The following is a 25,753-nucleotide window of genomic DNA, read 5'->3' on the forward strand; positions in this document are numbered from 1 at the left end:
CAGTGCCAATAATAAAGGAGCTAATAAAGGTTTACAAAATAAAATGCTAAGCTCAGGTTATTAAAATATATATGTACACATCTCCTAATGCAGCAGTCAGATGCTTGCTTTGCTTTCCCCCCTCAGCTGCTGCTGCTGCAGTTATCACACGTGGGTGCTCGGGGCCGACGGCAGCGCAGCCAGCAGAGCTGACAGCACACAGGCTGCAGCGAGAGATAAAGCAGCAAGGCCCAAGACAGGGGGAGCATGTGCCTTGAATGCTGAAATTTCCCCCACCATGAAGCTGGCGTGCACACAGTCTCCAGACCAACCAGCGTGGGCTAACATATCCTCCGTAACAAGAAAAGGAGGCTTGGAGGGGGGGAGGCGACAGCATTTTTTTTCCCCAGGGACTCTTCTTTTTTCCCCACGGCCAGCAGCCCAGGGCTGAACAGCTTTTGCTGTTAGGGACCTTCAGCCATGTGTTGGTCCCGCACAGGGGCCTCAGCCTTGCAGCAGCTCTGGGCGATCAGAGCAGCGCTGGAAGCAAAGAAACACCCAAGGCCAGTGGGCCCAACACAGCTCAAATTTAATTGTTTAAAAGCCAGCAGGTCCTTGAACAAGGCATCTTGTTCCCCCAGCAGGCTGGGGGACTTGACCTCCCCCTTTTCCTCCTCCAACACGTAACAAGGCAGATTATTATTTAAGCAGAGGCCTGGTGGCAATTTTCAAAGGTTTGATCCATGTTTTCAACTCCTGACTCTTGGGCATCTTATCTGCAGGACCCTACTGCTTCGATTTCAGTAAGAATTGGCTGCTTCCAGCCCCACAAGCCTCCCAAACATGTTCCTGCTAACACAAGATAGCCATCCTGGAGCAAGGACCTTGCTCATTTGCCAGATCCTCACCCAGCCCAACACGATCCTTATGCACACACAGATTCTAGACTCATCACAGAGCAATTGTTAAAGAGTGGATGACAGCTGTGGGAGAGAGAATGGACTTTAATTCTAACCTGAAACATGTGGGCTGCAAAATGCTGCTCTTGGTTAGGAAACACTGTTTTTCCTGAAGCTCTCTTAAAATTGTGTTGTCCAACCCTGAACAGATGAAGTTCCACCTGAACTAGAAGCAGGCAGAGCTGTGGCAAGAAAAAACAACCCCCAAATCCACAGTGTTACCTTTTTTTAACCACTTTATTTGTGTGTGTATTTCTATAAACATTTTGTCTACTGGATGTTTCATAAACCTTAAAAACAAACCTTCCTACCCCCAAAATACAATTAACCCAGCCTGTTGGTCAGACAACAGTGATGCTGCCAGGGCAGGTAGGTGGTATCTCCAGACAACCTCCTACTGGGTGCAAGCCAGCGAGAAGCTCACTGTGTCAGATCCTGAGCGTCTGAGTGATGGAGAGGAGACAAGTTTAAAGACGTGGTTGCTGCTTTTCTCCTCCAGGGATGCGACAGGAGAGTAAAGGGAGGCAGATGAAGAATTTTGTTTGATGGAAAGTCAAGAGTCCGACGAAGGGGTTGCAGCATCCGCTTGCAGGATCAGATGTGGTGACCTCAGCAGGCTTTGGAGTGGCCTTGCAGGCTGTGTCAGTGCTAGGGACTGAAACTGATCAAAACCACTTATTCGTTAGAAATGACCCAAATGCTCCTTTAATGCCTTGTTTGCCAGGTGCAGGTGTGAGCAGCAGGCACTGGCTGTGAGTGGCTGGCTCACTTGTGGGTGCTGATTCCTCGGGGTGGGTGAGCCCAGCTGTAAGGCACGACAGGAAGGACAGATGGGGCATCAGGGGTGGCCCAATCCAGCTGGGTGACCCAGCAGTCATTGCCAAGTACCCTGTTGTCCCAGAGGAAAGCACCGTGTCGCACGAGTGATGTGGGGCAGAGCATAGTCTTTCAGTTCCCCACATTCATGTCTGCACCGTGGACAAGCCAAACCAGGCGGAAACAGACGGCCAGGAATCCAGTGCCCAGGAGATCCCCCAGGGCAGTGAGGTAGGGGATGGAGAAATTATCCGGATCCAGCGCCTTCCTCCACATCAGGCGCACAATTAGGTCAGCCACATAGAGCAGGATTCCCACCTGAGGAGAGGCAAGACAGGCCCTGCTGTGAGGCAGCAAGAAGGTAATAAAGCACAGCCCCCCTCAGCGCACAGCCAGAATGATGTGGCCACGGCCAAGGTACCGGAGCTAACAGGGATCACCAAGAACTAACACTTTCCCCAAAGAAGGGCTGTTTCTGTGTGGAATGGAGCTGCGCTGGGATGGGTGCAGCTGGCGCGTGCCCTTGGGCACGGCACTGCCCATGGCGTGGGGACCACGCTTGAACTGCTCACTAGCACTGCGTGACGAAAAACAGGAGTCTGGTCAGACCAAAAGCATCTCCCAAAGGTACAGTTCCCACTTCCCACGCCATGAATGGCAGTGCTCCTATTCACTCCATCAGAAACAGGGCTGCTGTGAATATGCAGGCAGCCCCAAAGGATAGGTTTTGTAGCCAAATTTTTTCTTTTCATCCTTTTTTTTTCCATTAGAAATTCAGATCATGTCTACTTTGTTTTTCCTAAAAGTCTCAGTGGACAACTGGAGTTTGAGTCAGTTTTTACATCAAAGTCATCCCAAGCAGCACTGACACATTAAAAAAAGGCAATAATTTCTTTTTTTTTAATCTCAACAGTTTTAAAATCTTTGTTGTGATTTCTTTTAATGCCTATTTCATTCCTGATTCTGATAAACAGATGGAGGAAAAAAATACTTTGGTTAAAGATTAAAAGACTTAAAGTTAATTGAATTAAGAGAGAGAGAGTTTGCACCCTGCATCTCTGGTCCCTCCATGGGAGACCACAGCACAACAGGAACCAAAGCCAGAGGTGGCATTTCTAAAGGTGAAAACTGAAAGCTGGGTGGGGGAGAGGGAGGAGGGGAGATGGGGGAAGCAAATTAAATAACAGAATCAAAGAAAATAAAGATGGATGGAAACTCAAAAGTTTTATATAGACCATTCCTCTGCCTCAATATAGGATCAAATATGCCCACGTCTTTTCTGACAGTCATTTGTTACCTATGCTAAACAACCCTCAAAGATGGAGATGCCACACACTAAGCAACCAGTCTCATGGCTTTTTTTTTTTTTTTTTTTTTCCTGTTCTTCTTCCTAAGGTCTAACATATTTCTGCCTTTTTCCATCTGAAACCCATGGTTTCATGTTTCATCCCCAGTGACCACAGAGAAAATGTTATTCTGTCCCTCCCTACTGAAACTTGGTAGTTTAAAGGCTGTTAACCAGATTTTTCTCAAGCCTCTCTTCTTCGGACTAGCTAACACCAGTCCATTCAATCATTCCTCTGAGGTCATGTTTTCTAGGCCTCTGATCTTTCTCTTTGGACTTCCTCCAGCTGACCCAAACTTCCTCCCTCTCTTTTTTTCTGTCTTCCTTTTTCAAGAATAATGGAGGGGAAGAAAGAACCAGGCTGAGTGTATTCTCCTCTGCTGGCCTCCATGGGAATCTTTCAGAGTCAGTGGTGTTGCTGGGATTCTGCTCTTTACACTGTCATTTATTCTACGTATTTTCATGTCTGGCTCTGGTTGAGGAGTTACCTCAATGCATAAAGAGAAGAATAAATATTTTCCTTTACAACTATGGCTGTGCTGCCAGACTTAGGGTTGTGCAAAGGTCAAGAAAACCGATTGTTTACACACGCAAGGAATTCACCCACAGACACGAGGCTGCTTGTAAGGCAAAGCGAAAAGTCAGCTACCTCACCCTGCAAATTAATGAATCACTGATTTAAAAGGGCAAGTGAAGTCAGAGCCTCTGTGAGTTCAAGCGACAGCCGCATGCATTTCTGAGTGAGACAACAAAGTTTACAGAGCAGGCAAAATAGCAAAAGGGAACAGGCAAAAGCAAATTGGATGAACTGCCCATTGCCTACCCAGAACTTTTACTTTTGAAGGTGAACTTCACAGGCCTGGGTTTTCTCTTCACTTTTGACCCATATGGCCCTGCCCAGGGGGATCCCTAGATCGCCACCTTATTTAGGTGAAACTGGTTTCCAAAATGAGTGAGGAAACCTGCTGGCTGGGGTTCATAGCCTCTCACTGGGATGACCAGTGGCAGTCTAGAAACACTCAGGGCTTAGAGACTCAAGGAGTGAACACGGTAAAACAAGGTATCACCTGCAGCAAGAGGTACCTCCTTGCTAAGTGTGTCTCTGCACACTTACTGCATCTCAGCAGATGATGATAACTTGTTCCTCATCTCCTGCTTGATCCCTCACTTGCCCTTAAGAGCAGCCATGCTCATGTGGGAAACCAGACCCTGGCAATGTCAGTGAAGTATTGCTGGATTCATAGAAGATACATGATGCTCGGTAGGATGCGCAATGGAAATGACTGGAAATATGGGCTGCTGTTGGAAATTTTACCGTAATTCCTGTTTAGCCTTGAGACTGCTTTGTTTTCATGGTATCTGAGAAGTTCCTTTTGGATGAGAGTTTGGGGTTTACCTGCAGCAAAGCAGCAGTCAGATAGAACATCACAAAGGTGAAGGACAGAGATGTGTGGCCTCCCTGCAGCAGATGGATGGTGTAGAGGAACACGAGGTGCCCTGGGATAACCAGGAGGAACAGGACTCGGGCTGACTTGGAATTCACCTCTGTAGAGGACAGAGACAGAAACAGTGATGACGGCGTCTGCAGACAGCGGGGGGAGGACAGGACACAGCTGCACGTTTTAATGCACAGACTTGGGGCTGTCCCCTCCCACCAACCACATTGCTAACGCCTTTTCTAGATCATGCAGCAATCTGAAGCATTTGCAGTTATCAGCCCAGCAGCTTTGTCTAGCACTGAAACTATGTGCCAAAGACGTGCTCCATGCTGATCCACTCCACTTCTTCCAAACACTCCTCTCAGCTGCTCTCTGCCTCCCACTGCTTCTGCTTTGCCTTGCTGCAACCCACTTTCCCAGTTTTTAGTTTGTTTTAGCAGTAACTCCCAACCTACCACGGAAAATCAAGAGAAACCTGCAATCAAAAAAAGACAACAGACCAGTTTCGCTGATGCTTAGGTTTCCCCATTGCTGAAGATGGAGGAATTGCTGATTTTCAGCAAGGTTATGCTGTATTCACCCCTCTGTTCACAGCTGATGGCTCTAAGCTGGCAGTGGTTAAAATTACTTTCTATTGGATCAAATCTGAGATTCTTTTTCAATTACTTTTTTCAGTGCTCCCTCAAGGTCAGTTTCTTTGCATGCCAGTGAGCAAGTATACCACAAGCTTTTTTTTTTTTTCAAGCTGCCCATTGCAAAGATGCTTCCTCTTCGATTTGAGTATCTTCTCTGTAAAGGGGAAAGGGAGTCCTGCCTTTGAAACCCACCTAGTCCTTCGCCAACCAGGCTTGATTAAGGAGCTATCTGTGATGACAGGCCTTGAGACATGGACACCTAGGGTTCAAGGTCTACCTGATGAGAAGAATGTGGTGCATGGGTTGGGCCAATTCTGCCTCATCTTGTATGGCAAAACTCCAGGCATGCTCCAGAAGTGCAGGAATGTGGAAATACGGCTGGCCTGGATGGCAACCAGATTCCCTCCAACACCTATGAGGGCAAAACACAGTAAACCTGTAAACCACCTTCAATGCAACAGGAAACGTGAGTCTAAAACCTAGCCCAAGATGAGCCAGTCTGCACTCACTTACACTTACTGAGAGCAAAAGTGAGAGAAAGAGAAAACTTGATCCCACGTGTCATGGTGATGCTGCGCTATTCACTTGGCGGAACAGCTCTTAAAAATCAGGAAGGCTCCAGCGATCATGTCCTTCTGACTGCTTTATTGAAAACATTTTCCTTTGCTTCCCAGCACTGGCTGCAAAGGCCACGTGGCCTCTAAGGATGATGTAATCACACGTGGTTTGATGCAGTCTGTGAGCAACACCTGGGGAAAGCAGTGCCGACAATGGCAGATGCTGCTCATGGCCACTTCTTGGATTTACTCACCCAGAGAGCCATTATTGTTTAAGAGACAACAAACATCACCGACAGTGATTATATGTCTGGCTGAAGGCATCTAACACACTTGTTAGATAAGAAGGAATCATATGAGAATGAATCAGAGACAAAATATGTTAGGTAATTAAAAGGAAATCAATTCCTTCCAGACCGATTAATTCTAGGAAACATGAAAAAGCAGCTACGTTTGCCAGCAGAAAATAGAGGGATGATGATGCATGGAGCAAACCTTCACCACCCTGCAAATGCAGGGTAGAAATGCCACAGAAAAGATAACGGTGAGCCAGATCCTACAGGCTTCTCATGTCTTCCCTTCCTTGAAGAAAGAAATGCTCCATCATTAAACATAGGATTTGCCAGAGTGGAATCAAAATGAAAATACTAAGACTAGTTCAACATAGCTCAAGAGGGGAGCTTTCCGAATCGTGCACTGCCACACTTTGCAGGACTCCCCTGCACATGCAAAGTGAAGAGCTACCTGTGCAAAAACGCAGAGCACTGTGCAACTCCGCCACTAGCTCTGCCAAGCAGGTCACCCGCCCCCACAGAGCGACGTCTGGGTCAATCATTGTTCAACTCAAATTGCTGTTGACGTACTTTCCTAATCAGACCCTTTGGCTAACCATGCTGGAAAGAGTTTGTCACCAAGGTGGCTGTCTTTATGCAGATTCAGTAAGGTGCCAGCTGGGTGACACCCTCTGACACTGCAAGAGGACACCATGCTTTAAGGGTGGCATAAGGCCAAGCCTGCCCTAGGAATGGGGGTTTCCCCTGGAACGGGCCTGCCCTGCAAGAACGTTACAATAGCAGAAAAAAACCCAGTGGACCCTCAGCGATGCCAGGATCCCCAACAGTCTGTCCTGGCATGTGTGCATGTAAAAGTACTGTAAGGCTTTAAACAAATATAAATACACACAGAAAAGACGTTGATATATATTAAAAATCCCTATATATAATCAATATATATAACCTTTTTATATATATATATACACACACACACATCGTCTCTAATGTATAAATCTTTACCAACAATCTGTATAGGGGATGATTGCACAGCTTAAATTACTGAGTGGAGAGAGATGGGGAAAACTGATTTATTGTGACATCCTTAGTAGGCTTGATGCTATGAAAGTAAAGGTGTCAATGTAGGCCTCAGAGACAACTATCAGATGCCATTAACCTTTCCCACAGCTCTGCCAGGATTTTTCAGCCCTGTCTGCTATTTTGCTCCAGAGATGCTTCCAGATATGAAGTAGGGATGTAATGGGGACCAGTAGCTTCACTTCCACTCATGAAGGGAGCAGGGACTTGAACACAGACCTCTGTGTAGGGGCAACAGTGCGTACCATAACCCTTGGGGAGGAAGGGTAGGTATAAATAAAAGCATGCATATAACCCCCCCAACCTACCATTAATCACAGGTGTGAAAACTGCCATGCCTTCGAAGTTTGGGTCTGTTACAGTTTTGTCCAAGATGAGCCCACCAATGCTGTCAAAAAAGAACAGGCAATGAGGGTGGATCAGTATCTCTTCCCAGGGCAATTCCTACACCGTGAAAACAGCACACTGAGATGAGCTACTGCTTCTTCCTCATTGCTGGGGCTGGACTATACACAATTTAATCCTTTTCTAGCTCAGTTGTCACCAATACATGGCCTTACAGTTTTTGTTAATGGCACTAATAAGACTGGGAAGACCTCCTTGTCCACCCTTGAGCAAAACTGATAGCAGCCAGGGAAGGTTTACCATCCTCCCCAGAAGTTTTGCTACACTTCTGTACTGGACTTAGTACTTTTTAAAAATTCTTTCCCAGACCTCTGCTGGGCCTGAAAGATGTAGCACAAGGGGAATGGACTACCGGACTCTACATTCACTAGTCTTCTGTCTTTACAGCTGGATAAAAATGAGGCTGAAGTCTATTTGTGATGGTCATCATCTCCCTGTTCAGCTTCCTGGCTTGCACCCACATGGTGCATGGATGTATCAGTGAGACTTAAAATGGTGACTTGCTTTTTCCAGTCATTTGGGGGCTCCTTATCTGCTATCTCACAGCCCACGGGAGGGCCACCAATGGCTGAGAAGCACTGGACAAATACCCTTTTGCTGTCCCTTCCAGATTCACTTCTGATGACTTTCTAAATGAGCGTGGGGTCTCTCTGCAGCTTGCAGACACGTATGGGATTGGATCAGGAGCAGTTCCTTGGTTTACCTGCTGATGCTCATTGCAACAATGACCGGCTGCCATCCAGATTTCAGGACTTCTGCAAGGGAAGGACTTTGCTTGGCGATAGCAACCCAGAGAGGGATCATGACAATGAAGACAGCACAGATGAGAGGAGAAAGGTATTTCATATCTAGCAAGGAAAAGAAATCCTAAATTAAATGCCCATGGCTTCACAGGTTGCCAAAATCATATTGCACGAAGTCTGGAAGAAAGGTAGCAGGGCTCTCACTCAGACTGAGTTATGTCAGCAGAAAAAATCACATGAACCAAGATACTCCCCACATAACCACCTCACTCCATCACAGAAATCCATCATTAATCCCTGAAACTCACTGCTAGAGGATGTGTTTGAAAATCAGCAGGATTCAAAGTAAGTTATATTTGAAGATGAGCAAGTCTCCAATTCCATCTCCTACCGAGCAAGACAAAAAGTTACAAAATTTCTGGCTTCAGGGTACTAATCAAACAGCAGGGCAAAGGGGAATCTCCTGTGTGCAAGCTGTATCACACAACAGACACCTCACGCCTTCACCTAAAACAAGTAATAGGAACTTCTGGTGGCAAGCTAGCAGAATTGTTGAGCAGCTGGTCTGCTCTATAGGAACAAATGCTCTTGCACATATAAGCCAGCTAAGATCCAGGGTTTCTTTTGTGCTAGCTTACATGTGTTTCCATTAGGTACTTCTTCCATTCAGCAGGGGCATAACCTTGAAGTGACCTTTAGAAGCAAAGGAATTAAAAAATAAGTAGATGTGCAGCACTAAAAGAAAATAAACATGACTCAGAAGCATGAGAAACACCTTCAAGCAATGGGGATGATGCCAACCCTTTTGATATAAAAATGCTTCTTCAACAAAGCTCTCCATCTGGTCTCTGTGTTGGGGCCAAAGGCAGTGGGTTGTAATGCAGACTTTGCAGGTAATCTGGGAGACAGAGCAGGCTCAACGTGTGCATTTTTCAAAATGACATTGCCAGGGCCTCGGGCTACCTGGATGAGATAGCACTGATGTGACAGTGTCTTCCATAAATCAAGGGCTCTTACACAAAGAGGTACACTCTTTACGTGTGGCTTTAGTGGACACAAACGCAACCACTTCTGGGGTCTAAATAGCTGCTGTTTGGTCAGTGCACTGTACCACCTGGAGTCATTTAGGACAGATGGGTTGACAGATTTAGCTGCTGTACTGGATCACCTGCCTCCACCCTTTGCTGTTTTGAACAATTAATTCCTTCTTAAATAATGTAGAGACAGAGCACTGGAGTCTATCAAACCTTATCAAAACCCACAGAAAGACTCCTGGTAGGATGAATAAGACTTCAGTCTCCACATTCCAGTTCTGCTACATTCTCTTACAGACATCCCATAAGCAAGCTGAAACCCTCTGGCACAGTTTGCATCTCTATTATGCAGGACTGGGAAGGACCAGGGTTGATTTTTAAAAAATTGAAAATCTTCATTGGCAAAAGGGTAAACCGCAGAAGGAGGCAGTGCTGCATCAGATGGCACACAGTACTCCAAACTTTACAGACTCACCAGTATTTTTGAAGAATACATTTTGGTAGGACCCAGAAGTTGTCACAGCATCACCTGTCCCTTACTACACACTAGGGAGGGAAACTGATTTGTTCAACCACCATCAACAGTACTTTCCTCCTACCTGCTTTACTTCATGCTCACAATGACTACGTGTCTGTATGCTGAGTATTTTCTGAGTATATCCATCTCAGGAGAATATTTAAACTACTGTGAAAACACCACAAATGCTCTCTGGTCACAACCATAGAGGTTATCACGTTCTGCCATGTGTTCCCTGGGAGATGTTATCAGAGGCACAGCAACTGAAAGACAAACTAGCTTTACAGAAACAGGTGTGATGGCATCATGGAAAAAGCCTGTTAAAAAAAATGCACCTCTGAAGCTCAAGGAGGACTGGACAGAATTGATTTGTGGGCCTTTCCCTGCAACTCCTGCTCTTTCGCTCCCTCATTTGCTGGCATATGGAACAAGTTACGCAAACTGAGAACAGCTGCCTCCCTGCTTCTACTCACAGTCTGAAGCAACAGTTTGGGTTTCAAATGGTATTGGGTTTGCTGGATCTTTTTATTTTCCTGTTTCTGTTCTAGCTTAGGTTCATGGTAAATAGCCTAGCACTTAACAAGCAACAGCTAGGCATGTATCACCAAGCTGCAACAAGTTTTGAGCTTTTCAACGTCAACAGGTGCCCAAGTCTTTGCCAACCAGTAGCACAGCTAACCCCATAGCCACAACTCCTACTCGCAGTCCTGTGAGCATAAAACAATGCAGCACTGCCTCCTTCCCTCCCATTTGGTAATATCTTGTTCATCCACAACTCTCCACATGAAAAGATACAAGCATATTCTACAAATGCCAAAACCCTGAAATCGCTTTGTAAGGAAGAAGCTGCTATTACCCATGCACAGAAAGTAGTTACGCTTGACTAGCAACAGATGCAGGAATGGAGTCAGTGTCACATGTGTCAGCCTTCTGTTCCAAAGCTATGAAGTACACATTGGTCACTTCTTTAACAAATCCCAGTTGTGTTTCTCAGGCTCTGCCTTCCCATTTGCTACTAAAAAGGAACCTGGAAAAAGCCTCTTTGGTCATTTTTCTGCCCCAAGTGGCATGACAGCCTCTATTCTGAAACGCCCCAGAAATGGGTAAGTGCCCTGCAATAGTTCCACATGATTTCATCCCTCCCTTGCTGAGCTGCAAATCCCTGCTAAACACCATACCTATGTATTTGAAGAGCGTACTGCTGATTCCTGCCAGCAGGGAAAGGGTTATCAAGTCACCAAGGCTTGCTGCTATGGGTGTGGCCACATTGTCTGGATTGATCCCAACTTTCCTTGCTCCGATGATCACACCAATCATCACCAGACCTAGAGAAGACACAGAACTGGCATCAGAGAATGCACCCTGCTGCGTTTCACCTCAGAGTTGCTGTTCTGGTTCCCAGAGGGATGCAGGGTCTGGGAAAAGCAAGAAGTAGATTGCCCATAGCAGCACCACGCAGCTGGAGATTGGACATCCCCAGGAATTTGTCCTCTTGCTTTCACCATCCTGAAGGGCAGGACTCTGCCCTTATGAACTGCACCAATGGCCCAGAGGCACATAAGCAAATTCCAGTGATCAAAGGAGATACCAGCAGGCAGCTCAAATGTAGAAGCTCCCCTCCTGAGCAGCCTAATCTTTGCTGCGTTGAAGCAGGACCAGGCACGAAGCACACTCACAGATAAGCACACAGCAGGCATGCAGCAGCCTCCTGGTGCCATCCCCTGCTCTGAATTCCACAGCACAATGATATTTTCCATATTAGACCAAAATTTCTCTGAGTTTGAGCCACCGAGGAGCAGCAAGCTTCCTTACAGTAGCCTGAATTAGCCTTTCAGCCTGGCCAACAGACAGAGCCCTCATTTCCCAGAGTCTTTGGGGCTGCTTTAATTTGCACTGGGTAGTGTTGATGCTGTGAGCAGCTCCAGAGTCAAGGTGTTATGGAGGTGGCCCACATTACCTCTCTTCCCCTGTCCTCTGAGCTGCACCTGCAAAATTCAACTGCTTTTCAGCATTGTTAGAGAGGAAGTAAGTTTTATTTGCCCAGGTAAGTTAATGAGCACAAACCCCAAACCCTGATGAGCATGTGAGAAACCCTCAGCCATCAGATCTCTCACAGGCCTGTAAAAGAGCCACCCGGAATAAACCCTGCCTGGCCAGCCTACATCGCTATGTGACTAGCGAAGGCAGCCTTGAGACAAGACACGACATCTCTTCAAAGTCCTTCCATGGCTGACTGGATGCACCAAAGGAAGCCTGAGAAATGGTGGTTCCCTCCAGCTCACAACCTCTCTGTGCCTGTTCACACAGGCTCACCAAAGCTGAGCGTGCACAAGAGCATCAGCTCTCCCTTAAGAAATGCCATGTGTGCACCTTCCCTGATACAACATCATCCCTTATACTGAAACACAGCCTCACACAACATGGCATTCTCCACAGAAGCCCTCCCAGACACCCACACTCCCCTCCCCACAGCACAGTTCATGCTGCTTCCCTCCCTGGTCATAAAAATAGCAGCTTCCCATCACACACACCCACACATAGGCCGCCTGTGACCATATCCAGGGAAGAAACTAACGCTAGCTGAAAGCCTGTGATGGTATGGCAACAAAGCCTCTCTGTAATACTCCGAGCAGGGAGATTGCAGGGAAGAGTTTAATGAAAGCTGGGCTGCTGTTTTTCTCTTTTAACAACTGCTTCAGCCCATGTTTTTCATCAAAGGCATCTACAATCACCCTCTGACTCCAGCTTCAGGATACGTACTTGCTCTAACTTGTCCCTTCCATTTAGAAAACTTGCTGCGTCCAGCTCTGCCAGCTCCCTCTATTCAGGGTATCATGCTGCCCTCGTATGGCAGACCTACAAACCGATCCTCTGCAGGCGACACAGAACAGCTCCTACCTGCCCGCCCGCTCACGTTTCCTTGCAAGGGGAATAGCCGGGGGAGAGGAGTGCCTGGCTCAGAGCTCACAGCAGGCGAGGCACAGGGCTGGCCACAACCCTCTGCAGGGTACTGGGTGACCCAAGTCCACCTCGAGCGTGGGCTGGAGTTGCCTGCTAACAGACTCTCAACATCCTGCGTTGTGCACGGCATTAGTTCACTCTCCCCTAGCAATGCGCCAGTGTAGATGACTAACATGTCACCCAAGACACATGGAGAAAGTGCGCACGCACGTGTGTACAGCCACGCACAACATGTGGCATTTTTTGTATCAGGCGAAGCGGAACATTTTGATTGCCGCTGTGGAGGCCAAGAGCCCAGTGAACAACAGAACCTGGGAGAAGAGAAGCAAAGGCAGGATGCAGAGGGGTTGAAAGCACAGACATAGGACTAATGCTCCCTGCACCCCTCCTCCCTATGCCAGACCAAAAAGTTGTTGGCTGAGCCTCCCTGGCAGAAGGGACAGTTTTTTCTGCACCCGAGCGCTGAATGTTTGATCTGAGGAACCACAACAACTCACCAAGAGAAAGTGCAGCTATAAAGGCCGTGGTCACACTGCTTGCACACAGCACGGCAGCCTGGCTCAGCTCCACAGAGCCCTTGGAGATGGCTCCCAGGATCACAGCAGCAACAGCAGCCAGAAGTCCCACCACAGTAGCCTGGACCTGGGGGCCAAAAGACAGCTGGTGAGCAATCACCCACATCTGCTCCCAAGCAGTCCTGGCTCCATGCAACCACAGCATTGCCACGCAGCTAGGAGGGCAAAGCCTTGCAGAGATACTGAGCGCTGAAGTATTTAAGCAGCATCCCTGTAAGGCTCCACTAGATAAAAAAAAATTCCTGACAGAGTTTGGAGAAAAACTCTGGAGGTCTGCAAAGGGCAGATAACATTTCAGCAAAGGACGCTGAGTCCATCAGCAAAGGAATAGCCCTGGTCAACACAAAAATGGGCTCCCCATCAACACAGCACTCCTGGCAAGCTGAAAGCTGTATAAGGAGATAAGGGAAAGCACACAGACGCTTGCTGCAAGCCCTGTGGCCTTGCCATGTGCAACCTCTAGGCTGGTTGCTGGATTTTAACAAGCAGAAAGAGCTACAAGAGGTACATGTGTCCCATCTCTCCCCTCCTGCCCAAGGTTGATTCCCCAACACCACCAGTAAACGACAGGCTTTATCTAGGGGCTGTTGTGAAACAGGGATTGTGTTGCAGCTCCCCCTGCAAAAGGAGCTTTTTTCATTATTTCGGTTTGTCCAAAAAGGCAATGGATGTCTAGATGTGTTTTGCAGCTAAACTACAAGCTCCAGGCCCACACAGAGCTTTATTAGAGGTCAAGTCCTTGGTTCTGCCTGGCTCTATTGAGAATACCTGCCCCAAATCAACAGCTCTGGATCCAGCACTGCTGGGAACAGGTGCTGTTGGGCTGCAGCATAGCAAGAGAAAGGGGCCTTTTTCCTCTCCCAGCTGAAGTGACTCACCTGGATAAGGGCTAAATTGCAGGTGGCCATTTTCCATTGCTTCTGGGCATCATCCATCTGTCCTGTGTTAGCCTAGGAGCCAAGAGAGACAGGCTGAAAACCCGTTCCTGTAGCACAGGTGACTGCTGAAGGCAGTTTCCCTGTGGGAAAGGGGCTGCTAAAGCCAGAGGTCAGCATCTCCCAGCCTTTCCTGCACTTCCTTCTGGACACATCTCTATCATGCTCCAGCCCCGTGTCCCAGGGCGATCAGAGGCTCACATGGAGGTGCAGAGGGATTATGGGGTACCCAGCCAAAGGTGGAGCAGGCACATCCACCCCATCCCACACAGACCAAAAGCTGAACAAATTAAACGATTTTTCCTCTTTCATTCCCCCTAGATTTCTCTGTTAAGCTCCAATTTCTCCCGAGAAATACAATACAAATGGCCCAAAGTAAACAAAACTGCTTAGGGAGATAGGAGAGATCAAATCCAGAGTAGCAGAAGCTACTGCAGGTCTCAAGAAGCCTTGGTTTGCTCCCTCCAAGGCAGGGCTTCTGGGAAGCTCTGGGTCTCCCAGTACCCACAGAAAAGCAATCCAGTACTGAATCTGGCAGCTGTGGAGCCCTGGCTTTTTCTCCTTCATGTGTCACAGGGCCCCAGATATCAGCAACTGGCTACCCAGGGATTAATTCACCTTCAAAGTGCAGATGGAAATTCTCAGTTCCAGTTATAAAATGAGGGCAAACACATTATTTCACCACTCACACACCACTAGCTTCTATTTAGCAGAAAAGGGCATGTCTCATACACACAGTGTGGTTATATAAATGCAGAATCTCCTGATGTCTCCTGGTAATCCCCATCCCTGACACACACCCCCAGCCCCACCGCCGCTGCCTTGTTAACACTCACAGCAGTAGAGAGCCTGGATGCCAGCGTCATCTCAAGATTACCCTTCAGGCCAACCAAGGCAGGAACCAGGATAAAAACTTCTGTAATTGTCCGAAACACATCCCAGTGCTGGAAGAAAACAAAGGCAATGACCTCAGTTTGTGATACTGACCAGTCCAATGCTGTTGCTTCGAAGGGGGGTGGGTGCCCACCTCGCCACCTCCTCTAAAGGTGTCTGCTATGCGCATGGGACAGATACTCCCTGGGCTGGTTGCGTTTTGGGAGTGAAGGAAGGAATTTTTCGTTCGCAGTATTATTTCTGATCTCATGCACAGCAAAGCACTATCCTAAGAGGGAAGGAACTTTCTTCCTGAAGGCAGCACAAGATTTTGGAAAGCCACAAATCAAAATGTGCCTTTAGCATTAGCCAATAACAATATGAAAAATAATTAGGGTTTGCAAGCCAGATTAAATACAGCATGCTCTTCCATCCTTTGTACTGACACTAGATACAGGAACGCCTATTGCTATCCAGACTTGTAAGAATAAACACTAAGATCTGGAAATGATCTAACAACAAAAAGTTGTGTCTGTCTTTTTTTTACCAAACTTCTAACTAAGCATCTAAGACTGTTTGTGGGAGGGAAGGAGATTTTTGTATCTCTTCTCCAGAGGCAGTTCCTAAATCTTCCTGTTACCAAGCATGCTCCCAACACAGCTGGAAAAAGGATTTCGGATTAAGATATCCCACGGGCCCAAACTGCTGCGCCAATATCTTGATTATCATTGCTCCTCTGAAGCTGAACTGTATAAAGTTGTTAAATCAGCTGCAACACTAGAAATTGCCTGAAACTTAAGAAACTTTATTAACATGTCTTCTCCAATTTATCTACCATATAGTGCCTTGAAACATAATTCATTCACTTCCTGTGCATTCAAGGATGTTAGCAAAGTCACACTGTAGCCAGAGAGGGTCACATCAGGATAAAATCACAGAACAAGGCAGCTTGCCATGAAGTAAAACCAACTAGCCCAACTTCTACGACCAGAATACAAGAAAAAAAAGAGCAGCTGCAACGAGTCAGACCAAAGGTCCATCTAACCTATCTTTATCTCTACCAGCAGTCAAATTCAGGTGTATAAAACAAGAACCTACAAGTATGACAAGTATATGGAATAATTCTCCTGTATATTTTCCAGCCTATGACTATCTGCCACAGGGTACTGAGCCGGTGCTTTTTCTGCACGCTTAACAGTGTTCAAAGGATTTCTCTTTCAGGTATTCATCCAGTCCCTGCCCTTCAACCCCTGTGCCCTCCTGTGGTAAAAATTTATAGTTTAGCCACACGTGTGAAGGATCAATTTGTTCATTACCTCTAACTTGTCACTGGCTATTATCATGTGATGGTCCCAAATTCTGGTGTTAAGAGGACAAAATGAACAACAGGTCCCTGCTCTTCTTCTCCACAACCACTGGGATTCTACAAACCTGAAAATCCAGGAGGCTGGACAGACCCGGTAAACGTTGACACGTTCAGCTGTCAGCCTTGTTGGGAAATACAAACAGGGTGTAACGGCTCAGTGTTTTGCACTGGCTGTGCCATGGGAAGCTGTGGGTAGCCGGTGGTGTGGCTGTCTGCTGGGAAGACCTCAAAGCCTTCTGAGCCAGGATGAATGAAAGTGGGGCTGCGCCAGACTTGAGCACATTGTGCAAGACACCCCTCAGAGATGCAGATAACAGGCAAAACATTATCATCACTATAAAAAGGCACATTTCCTGGCAGTGGTGACCTAGAAACAGGCATGTTTCAAAATGTTAAAGGTAAGTTACTGTTGAGTAAGTTACAGACAACATGACAACAGTCACCTTATTTGACACACTACAATTTTGTTTGAATTTGTTAACATGGAACTTAAATACCTGAGAAAAGCTAGGGGCGGACATCTCTTTTAAAGATTCAAATCCCCCTCTCTCCTCTCTCTTTAATTAAGAATAAAGATCCAAACACCTCTTTGACACCTTCAAAAGAAAGAGGAGAAAAAACAGACTTCGCAGTCACAATGTACAAAACCCCAATCATTTAAAATACACAGACATGCGGACATTCGTATTTCAGACCTTGCATATTTTGCACGTAAAAAGACTTATAAATAAAAAGAAACAGAAGCACACAACTGTTTGTATTTTTTGTGCATGTCACCTTCAGGAAATATGACTTTGTTGTATCAATGTAAGCTCCAATCCTTGCATTCATGATGAATTATGCAGGTCTCAAGCCATCATAACAGAAGTTTCAGCATATGAGGTATGATTTTTTGGGACTGTGCCTTACATATAATTACACTGAAAGGCTTTGAACAATTAGTAAAGAATCACACAACTGTACTAATAAAAAAAGCTGACTTAATTGCCTCCATTTGAGTCTCATCAGTGACTCACCAAGAGCCTAAGGACAGATTTGTAATGATTTATACCACAGCAGCCAGGACATTGTGTTGAGAGACTGCAGAAATACAGAATAAAGAGATGATCCCTGTGCCATTGCCTTGCAGGACTGTCCGCTGGAGAAGCAGGTGAATGTGGCAGGTTAGAGCTGTGCAGGCATGGAGCTGCCTAAATGAAAACAGCTGGATTAAGTCTAAGAAGCATCCCTGTCCTCTGTGATGAGAAGTGGCCTAGAAGGAACAGAAGCGTTCCCTGCAGCTTTGCAGACCCACACAGGGACACTAAGCCAGAAAGAAACTGTTTCCCACTTCATGTCCCCACAATGGAGTTACAGCCCTAAAGCTCAGCTCTGAAGGAACTTGGTTACCCCAAGATCCTCTGCAGCTGGTCCCCGTGCCAGCTGGATCTGCTCACAGTGTCCCATCGAGGAAGAGGGGCTATGATGTACTGAGACAGCCTCGCCAGCTGCAGCCTAGCCCCACTGTCCCTCCTTACACTGTCCTCACAGTCCCAGCCGTGTCCTGGTACCTCTCCAGGGCATCCATCCTCCCATGGCAGCAGCTAAGAAACCTCAGAGGTTTTCCATTGCCCTGAACAAGTCAACAGAAAGATCAAAAGATCCTGCACTATAAAATGCAAGCCAATTCAAAATCTCTTTCAATGCTAATCATCTCATTGGCTTTTATCAAAAAAGGACAGGGATATTTTATATCTGTGACTTTTATTTGGACCGTGTCCCACTGCAGTGGTGTGGAAGGGGAGAATGAAAGGGAAGCTTTCCTGAATTCTCTGATTTGAAATTTGATCATCCAGCTTCAGCTTGATTCTTCACCTTACTCTAAAAGAGTTGGCCAAACATTGGCAGGGCCCTGCAAGGTCTCCAGCAATGCCAACCACCCCGGAATCCAGATCAACCAGCTGGCCAAGGATCACTGGAGCAGAGGCGGAAATGTCCAGCAAGAAAGGATCTGTGCCATGCTACCAGCCCTGCACAGAGGCTGTATCATCAGCACAACCAAGAAGAGAAAACGGAGAAAACAGCAAATGGCTATCTGTCTGGACATCCTTTTATTACAGTATGAGAGACCCAGGTTTGAGCCTTGGAATCAGCTGGGCTAAACAAATCACTCTTGTTGATTTTTTTAATTTTTTTTTGTGTTGTTAAAGTAACATGAACAGTCCTTGGTTGCATCCCAGGACAGGTCAGAAACTGCTAAAGTCCTGGAAAGTGTGATAGGACACTGACATGCAATTTGCACTTCCTTCTCCTCTTTCCAACAGCAGCCCTGCAAATGAGAAGGCCAGCTGGACCCCCAACAGAAAACCACATTATTTCAAGGTATTTTGTATGTAACAAGGGCAGCACCATTAAACTCGCATGTATGCTCTAGATACTATCCCTGAGCTTGCCCATATATCTCCCTGTCAAAGGCAGACAGTTTCCTGAGAATGTTTTGCAGTGACATAGGGCAAAGCATTCCTCAGGCAGACCATCCCCTGAAAAATGGACAAATCACAGACTCCTGGACTAGAAAAACCTGTAGTTTCAGTAGTGTGAACCCTCACGATTACTAATATGGGTCTTATGGTACCTGGCCTCAAGCAAACAAACTTAGTCTCAGGTCTTAGCTGGACAGGACAGTGAGTTTCTAGCTCTCACACTTGCAAGAAGAAAAGCTGAAAATAAGCAGCTCAAAGACAAAAGGCACAGAAGAATAATTCAAACGTTTAAAGGCTAAGATCTCTGAATTTTCCCAACTACCAGTTTTGGTTTTAAATATGGGGTTGTTGATACCATGGCAGCTTACCTCACTAACAAATTTCCCACGCCAGTTGTGACTCTCGGTGCACTAGCCCCCTCCTCAGGGAGCTGAACCCACTGGCTGATGGCTTCTATTTCAACATGGTTGGTAGTAACACCTTCACCAAAAAAATACACTTCCTATTACTGTACTTCATGCATGACCCCATTTCTAAGAGTCTAGTGAAAAAGTACACAAAGTAGATGGCACTCTGGTATTTAAAGGACACATGCAATGCAGGTATACATGGCTTGCGCTTTCCACCAGTTTGGGTGCAGTTACATTTTGGAACAGAGCCCAATTCTTAGCAAGCCCATATGATTTCTTTTAGACAAAGACCTATTCACCTGCCAAGGGTATGGAGTGGGCACGTACTATGTTTTTATCCTTCTCTGAGATAACTGCTAACTATTAACATAACATCTTGGGTAGTTTGCGAACTTCTGTAATGCTGCAAGACAGGTCCGCGCGTAAGCACAGCACAAGGTGGAGACGACAAACACAGCATAACAACAGTGTGCCACTCCAGTTAACCCTTCTTTGATATTCCTTATATTCCCTTTAATTCAGTTTCTCTGCCTTCTTTGTTTCTTCCAAGGCAAGAAAAAAGAGCAAGGTACTGTCTTTCCAAACACTTAAGTATCCATATTTAGCTTCTGCTCTGGTACTAATGCCAGAGAATCCAATGTACTCCAGTGAGCTCAGAGTGCAGGATATATCCTTGGGAAACTCTGCCAGCCTTTTGATTTGTAAATCCACTGGCATGAGATGCCCAAACTATATCAAATTTTGCATTTCTATTTGTGCCACTGGTATAAAGGAAAGACAGATGGAACAGATTCTGGTTGTGGGCACAATGGTGTAAATCCAGCAGCACTCCTTGGAAGTCAATGGAAGTTATTCCAAATTTACACCCACCTCAGAATCTGGCCAAGAAGCACTCAGTTCGTAGGCAATGCTAATCTTTTTATGCTGGCATGCCTCTCATCACAGTATCTAAATACCTTCTAGACCAAAGATTACATTAGGTTGTTTGCAAAGAACTGAAAGCACAAAGTTGCCTCTAAGTGCAATAGGTAGTTAATAACAACCTCGACCTAGATCTCCTTATCAGCAGTTTTGAGAAGGAAATAAATAATATCATGCAATAGGGGAATATGCTGCAGTCTGATCTCAGTTGCTTCATAGCAGTCATCACTGAAGTGTTTAGCTAGATACCGTAAAGAGCGCACCCAGTGTAACGCACCGAAGACAGCATCAGGCAGCCTGTCTGAAAGCCACTATCCCATTTTACAAGGAGCCCATGTACTGATCTAAAGAAGATGGATAGTGTCTCTCTAGCACAGGAAAAGCCGACAGCCATCCTGCTGACTGTCTGCTAGGACCATGCACACAAAACCCAAAAATGCACAAACACTCAAGGTCAGTGAATTAGTCGTCCCCCCCCTCTCACTATAAAGGTGCCTAACCACATGTACCTACTTGAACAACATCCATCAAGAGGCCAGCAGCTACCATGCCCAAGCCAGCCAGAAGGAACGGCACGAAAATCTGGGAGGCAATGGAGAATGAAGTCTCTGGGAGAAATCCACTGGCTGACCTGGTCAACTTGCAGGTGAAACCTCTCAGCTTCTTGCCATGGAAGCACAGTTCCAATTGTAACTGGGTGACCACCATGGTCAAACACCGTTACCCCATGCTCAGCAGGGCAAATGGGGGAGATCAGGACATCACACAGATCCTCCTGGTAGCTCTCTTCAAAGTAGAAAGTATTTTTCCTCAAACTACAGCAATGATGCCAAATTGCTTTAGCTTCTCCTCCTAGGAGCACGTTCCAGAGGGTTGCAGCAAGGCTATCCTCCAAAACTGAATCAGCTGTGTTGAGCCCAGGTGGCAGCAAACTTGACAGACACTATTTCTCCAATTTATATCCGGGGGGGGATTAAAAAAGAGAAATGAAGATTGCAGAGATGTCTGTGGACGAATAGAAATGAGCCCACACCCCATTCAGCTCCCACCACCTCCGTAAAAACCAGTAAGACCTGCTCAGGCTACAGCACTGAAAGAGTGACAGGTCATGCAAGAATCCCTCAGCGTGCTCAAACGCACTAGTGTCCTTTCTCCTCGGGTTACATTTCTTGTCGGAGTGTGGCTCGCCTTTGAAACGATGGTTTAATATGTAAGCCTGCTGTGAACCAGCCCCAGTTCCCTCACTCCTACCACAAGCAACGCTGAACTTTTCTCATTGTCCCAAGTCTGAGGAGGTAGGGAGTTAACCAGGATCCGTTTTGCTCTCTTTCAAGGTGAAGAAAGGTCAAGGAGAACATGAGTCCACATTTCTCACAGCTGATGATATTATGCAGGTCTCATCCCCAGGCAAGTGACACAGCTAAGCCAGCCGGTGAGAGATCTGCCCTTCTAGACCCCAGCCCCTCTTGTCCCCTGGAGGTCTCTGCAGGATGTAACAATCGGTTTGTGCCAGCTACACCTCTGAATGACTGGCTTTCAGGGAAAAAAAAAAAAATACCCAGAGAACCAGCCAATAAGCTTCAAAAGCGAACACCCTTATCTGCTGTCATCACTTCAACTTTCTGCTAGTTTGCAAAGGCCGAGATAAGAGTCATAGCCAGAGCTTATTTAAGGTAGCTCTGTAATCTCAGTACACCACAGGCAAGGGAGAGAAAGGGTGAATGTTTCCATGGCGTGCTGTGAGCTGGTTTCCCTTCCCATCCTAAAGTGAAACACACTGCTTCTGCATACTCCCAGAAAGATACTGTCTTTGAGAGAGGGGGTCTGGGGTCTCACCCAGAGTCTGCATGGTCACACAGCTAACACAAGGTCGAGAACCAGAGTTGCATCATGGCCACATACAGCCAAAGAATTTGTATCCTGCTCAGTAAAGACTTCAGCTCAAAGCCATGCATGCGGGGAAGGTTGGGGCTCCTTTCTAATAATTAATTTGGGCAAACTGATTGGATCAGAGGGCCAAAAAGCTTTAAAAGCACAATTTAGGATGGAAGGGTATAGGATTAGTTTAGTATGCTGGTAACTGAGCTTTTCCACTATCCAACCACAGGTTCAATCCAGCCATGCCCCAGTGAAGACAAACGAGTGAAAGCAAGTATTTAGGCAGGCACAAAAGATACAGGTTTCTCAGTCCAGTTCAAATTCAGCATTTAAATTGCATCGCCTTACTTACACTTTTTGTACTAAACAACCCCTTCTCTGACACTCTCTGCAGAGAGACGTAAAGATTAATGGCTTGTGGACTCTGTCCTTGTGACAGGGTCCCCAGCTTGCAGCTAAATGCATTGGCAGGGTGGGACAGAACAAGACCTGCTTTTGCCTTGCAGATAAACAGGGAACTGAGAAGCTCTCAGCTATCTGGACAGTATATTTATTTTGGTGTGAATTCACACAAACCAAAGCACGAAGCCTAATGGGCTGAGATGGCAGAGCAGATCTCGCTGTAAGCATGGCAGCATGGAAAACAAGCCCTAGCTACAGATGGGAGACTCCGTCCTTTGCTGTTTTCTAGGTTAATATTTTGGTACAGCCCCTGAAGCTTTCTCCACTCCTAGCTGGCTTGGTGTGTACATGTGTCTCTTCCACCTAACAATGGTCCGGATAGTTGAAAGCTAACAAGAGAGTACATTTCAGCTAATCTAGCTAGAAAAAAAGCCCACAACAGCCAGAAGAGGGAAGATAATAAAAATCCTGTAATAACCACACATGATCCAACTTCTTTATACCACCCAGGAACTAAGAAGTGACAGCACGAAGGCCCAGTTCTGGTTAAACACTCACAGAGGCTTTGACGAAATAAAGGACAATTTCTGGACAACTACTACAGGTTTCCAAAGGTCTGATAATGTGCATACCTAGTCCGATATGCCACTGTATCTGCTAACTAGATTGTTGACAGGCAGCGACATTAATGTAAAGGAAATATTAATGAGCCTGAATGACTCAAATGCCATTAAAAAAACACAGCAGCAACACATCCTGTACTAAAGCGTCAGCCTGGCAGGGTTTATGAGTTTATCACGCTCTGGCTCTCCCTGTTTCTAAGCAAGCACCATAAAAAGCCTTCAACCGATGAATCAGTACGCAGAGAAGGTAATTGGTTCAGGTGACCTGCACGTGTACACTGGGTCATTTTATCATGCATTTAAGGAGCCTCTGATAAAGATCCGTACCATATTTGTCAGCAAAGAGATGCATCAGATTTTCCTGGCAAAGAGATATACCATATTTGTCCACAAAGAGATGCATCAGATTTGAGAAGAGAGCATTGCTGAACAGCAAGAAAAATAATGTAACTAGTTGGGGAAAAAAACCCACCACCTCATGGCTGCAACACCCGTCGTGGCAAAACCTGGGGAGGTACACTGCTGCCAGTCTCTGCAACAAACAGGCTGTATCCCTATGCTTGCAAACTAGCCAATGGGTGTAGCATTTTCCTGGAGGAGCCAAAGCCTCTTTGGTGGGCCCTGACCTTGATCTAGGGCCCCCATCCACTGCCACAATACAAAAAACCTACAGAAAGACAAGTGCCAAAGAGCACAATTTCAGATGTACCTTATCATCCCCACAAAGAAGGGACAGGGATACCACTGAATGCTCTTAACAACATGCCAGAGTTAGCAACACAGTGCTGTTCCAACACAGACTCATGGGAGGATGATGCTTTTCAGCGACCATACGTCCCCGTTGTTGGGAGTACTATCACTCCTGACTCTGCTAGTTCTCTCTCAGATCAGGCTGTGCATTTTTCTTTCTTACCTTGCTCCTCTCTTCCTCACTTTAGGAAAAAGAGAAGAAAGTGTATGTGGAGAAACTGAGAGTCCCTGGGGCCCAAAGCCTCACAGCATCTCCTGTTGCCCCACAGAAACAGCAGCAGCAGCAGCAGGGGCAGAGGCCAGGACTAGCCTAGAAAGGAAGGGCAGTTCCTAGCAGCAGTAAGTCCATGATGAGACACACTCAAGTAGTCCACCATCATGCATGAAAAGTCACTGTGCCAAAGGCCTGCTTTTCCTATGACATGTAGCATGGGTTGATTTCCCAGGCTCTAAACACTAACATGAAAGCTTTGTGAGCTCTTTATTTGCACAAAACAGAAACCAGACTTTTGTGGTTTCAGAGGAGTATGAGTTTTGCTTCACATTCTGCTTATATTAGTAGCCCAGTCCTTTCCAGAAAAAAAAACCCAAACCTCTAAGGGAAGAATATTGACAGAAAAACGTTCCTTCAACATCATAAACCCATCTGCAGCCTACTTCACACTTTAATGTATCACAATAAGAGATAATATGCATTTAATGTCAGAGATCGATAAGAATGGGCAGATCTGAACGGTCTGAAAAACAAAAATCAAAGTGGATGCTCAAGGCTCAAGATTCTCAGAATGACATCTAAGAAGACAAGAAATAGTTTGCCACTGGGTTCTGGATTTGCCTTGGTGGTTTTGGATCTAACTAGATGTTCTGCTGGCTATTGAGTACACACTAAGGTCAGTTAAGGATACTATGTCACTCTTAAGCCTTTACAGCTCTTCTACTTAGGATGATCAGCCCAAGGCTAATAGCAAAAGAACAAAGCTCCAGATTTGTGAAAGTTGTCAATGCAAGCACAGTAGTTTCAGTGTCACTGTATCAGATAGGTCAGGGCAGCCTGACACAACAGCTAGCTAGTCAAATAATAAGGGTTAATAAAAAGCCACACAGCAGTGAGAGTCACCTAGAGTACAAAGGCATAGCAATTTATAATCCGGAAATTAACTGCAGCTTTAAACTGTCTAAAATTAGGTGCTCACCACTACCTTAAAGCTCTGAATTGCTGTTCCATAGGAGAAAAGGTCTGGTCCTGACTGTCACAGAATCAGAAATTGGACTGGAAGACTGAGTCATCCTGCTACAAGGCCTTAGAAAAGGATGTGGTACACAGGCTGGGCCGGGCTGGTTGGATGAAGCGCTGACATGGGCTGGCTGGCTCCTTGCACAATGAAGCGGGGGATGCAGGACTATCCCGGGCTACATCCAGGATACAGCCGTATCTACTGCAGGGAAGTGCTAAGCCACCAGAGCCCTTAAGGCTGCAGCTCAGCCACTCTCTTCCCAGGATCAAGGTGAGACCCTTGCATAGGACTGTACTTTCCTACAAAAATGTCTCAGAACCTTTGTATGCTCTTTAGTACCATATTGTCTTTTATCTCTAGAGGTGAAAAAGGGCCCGAAAAACACCACACATGGTCTCCTGATATCTGCACAAAAGCATGTAATAGCTGACTTAGAAGGACGTGTTGGCACATAAAACTGCTGCAAATTCTTGTTTATTTTGCCATCCCCAGAGCAAATTCCCTGCCTCTGATGAAAACTCCCCCACTTATCCCATGCTAGGTACACCTCAGATCAGTTTCTTTCC

General features: G+C 46.2%; 1 protein-coding gene across 14 annotated transcripts in view; it reads right to left on the minus strand.

The window, feature by feature from the left end:
• The window catches only part of SLC41A3 (solute carrier family 41 member 3), a 169,510-nt gene that overhangs the window by 13,459 nt on the left and 130,298 nt on the right, over nt 1-25,753 (minus strand). For 10 of the 14 annotated variants that reach the window (XR_013927618.1, XR_013927619.1, XM_080384265.1 and 7 more), the window contains 8 exons: nt 15,104-15,211; nt 14,211-14,282; nt 13,255-13,399; nt 10,975-11,121; nt 8,206-8,350; nt 7,406-7,485; nt 5,451-5,585; nt 4,496-4,644 (listed from right to left, as the gene is read on the minus strand). Coding sequence is in view for 12 of the 14 variants with exons in the window: in XM_080384265.1 (XP_080240391.1) it covers nt 4,496-4,644; nt 5,451-5,585; nt 7,406-7,485; nt 8,206-8,350; nt 10,975-11,121; nt 13,255-13,399; nt 14,211-14,282; nt 15,104-15,211 (981 nt within the window). In the remaining 2 variants the exon portion in view is untranslated. Of the gene's footprint in view, nt 1-1,156; nt 2,073-4,495; nt 4,645-5,450; nt 5,586-7,405; nt 7,486-8,205; nt 8,351-10,974; nt 11,122-13,254; nt 13,400-14,210; nt 14,283-15,103; nt 15,212-17,003; nt 17,103-20,812; nt 25,751-25,753 lie in introns of those variants that run through there. The other 4 variants (XM_080384267.1, XM_080384268.1, XM_080384266.1 and 1 more) reach the window with 4 other exon arrangements.

The sequence above is a fragment of the Falco punctatus genome, assembly GCF_963210335.1.
Source record: "Falco punctatus genome assembly, chromosome: 4".
Taxonomy (NCBI): domain Eukaryota; kingdom Metazoa; phylum Chordata; class Aves; order Falconiformes; family Falconidae; genus Falco; species Falco punctatus.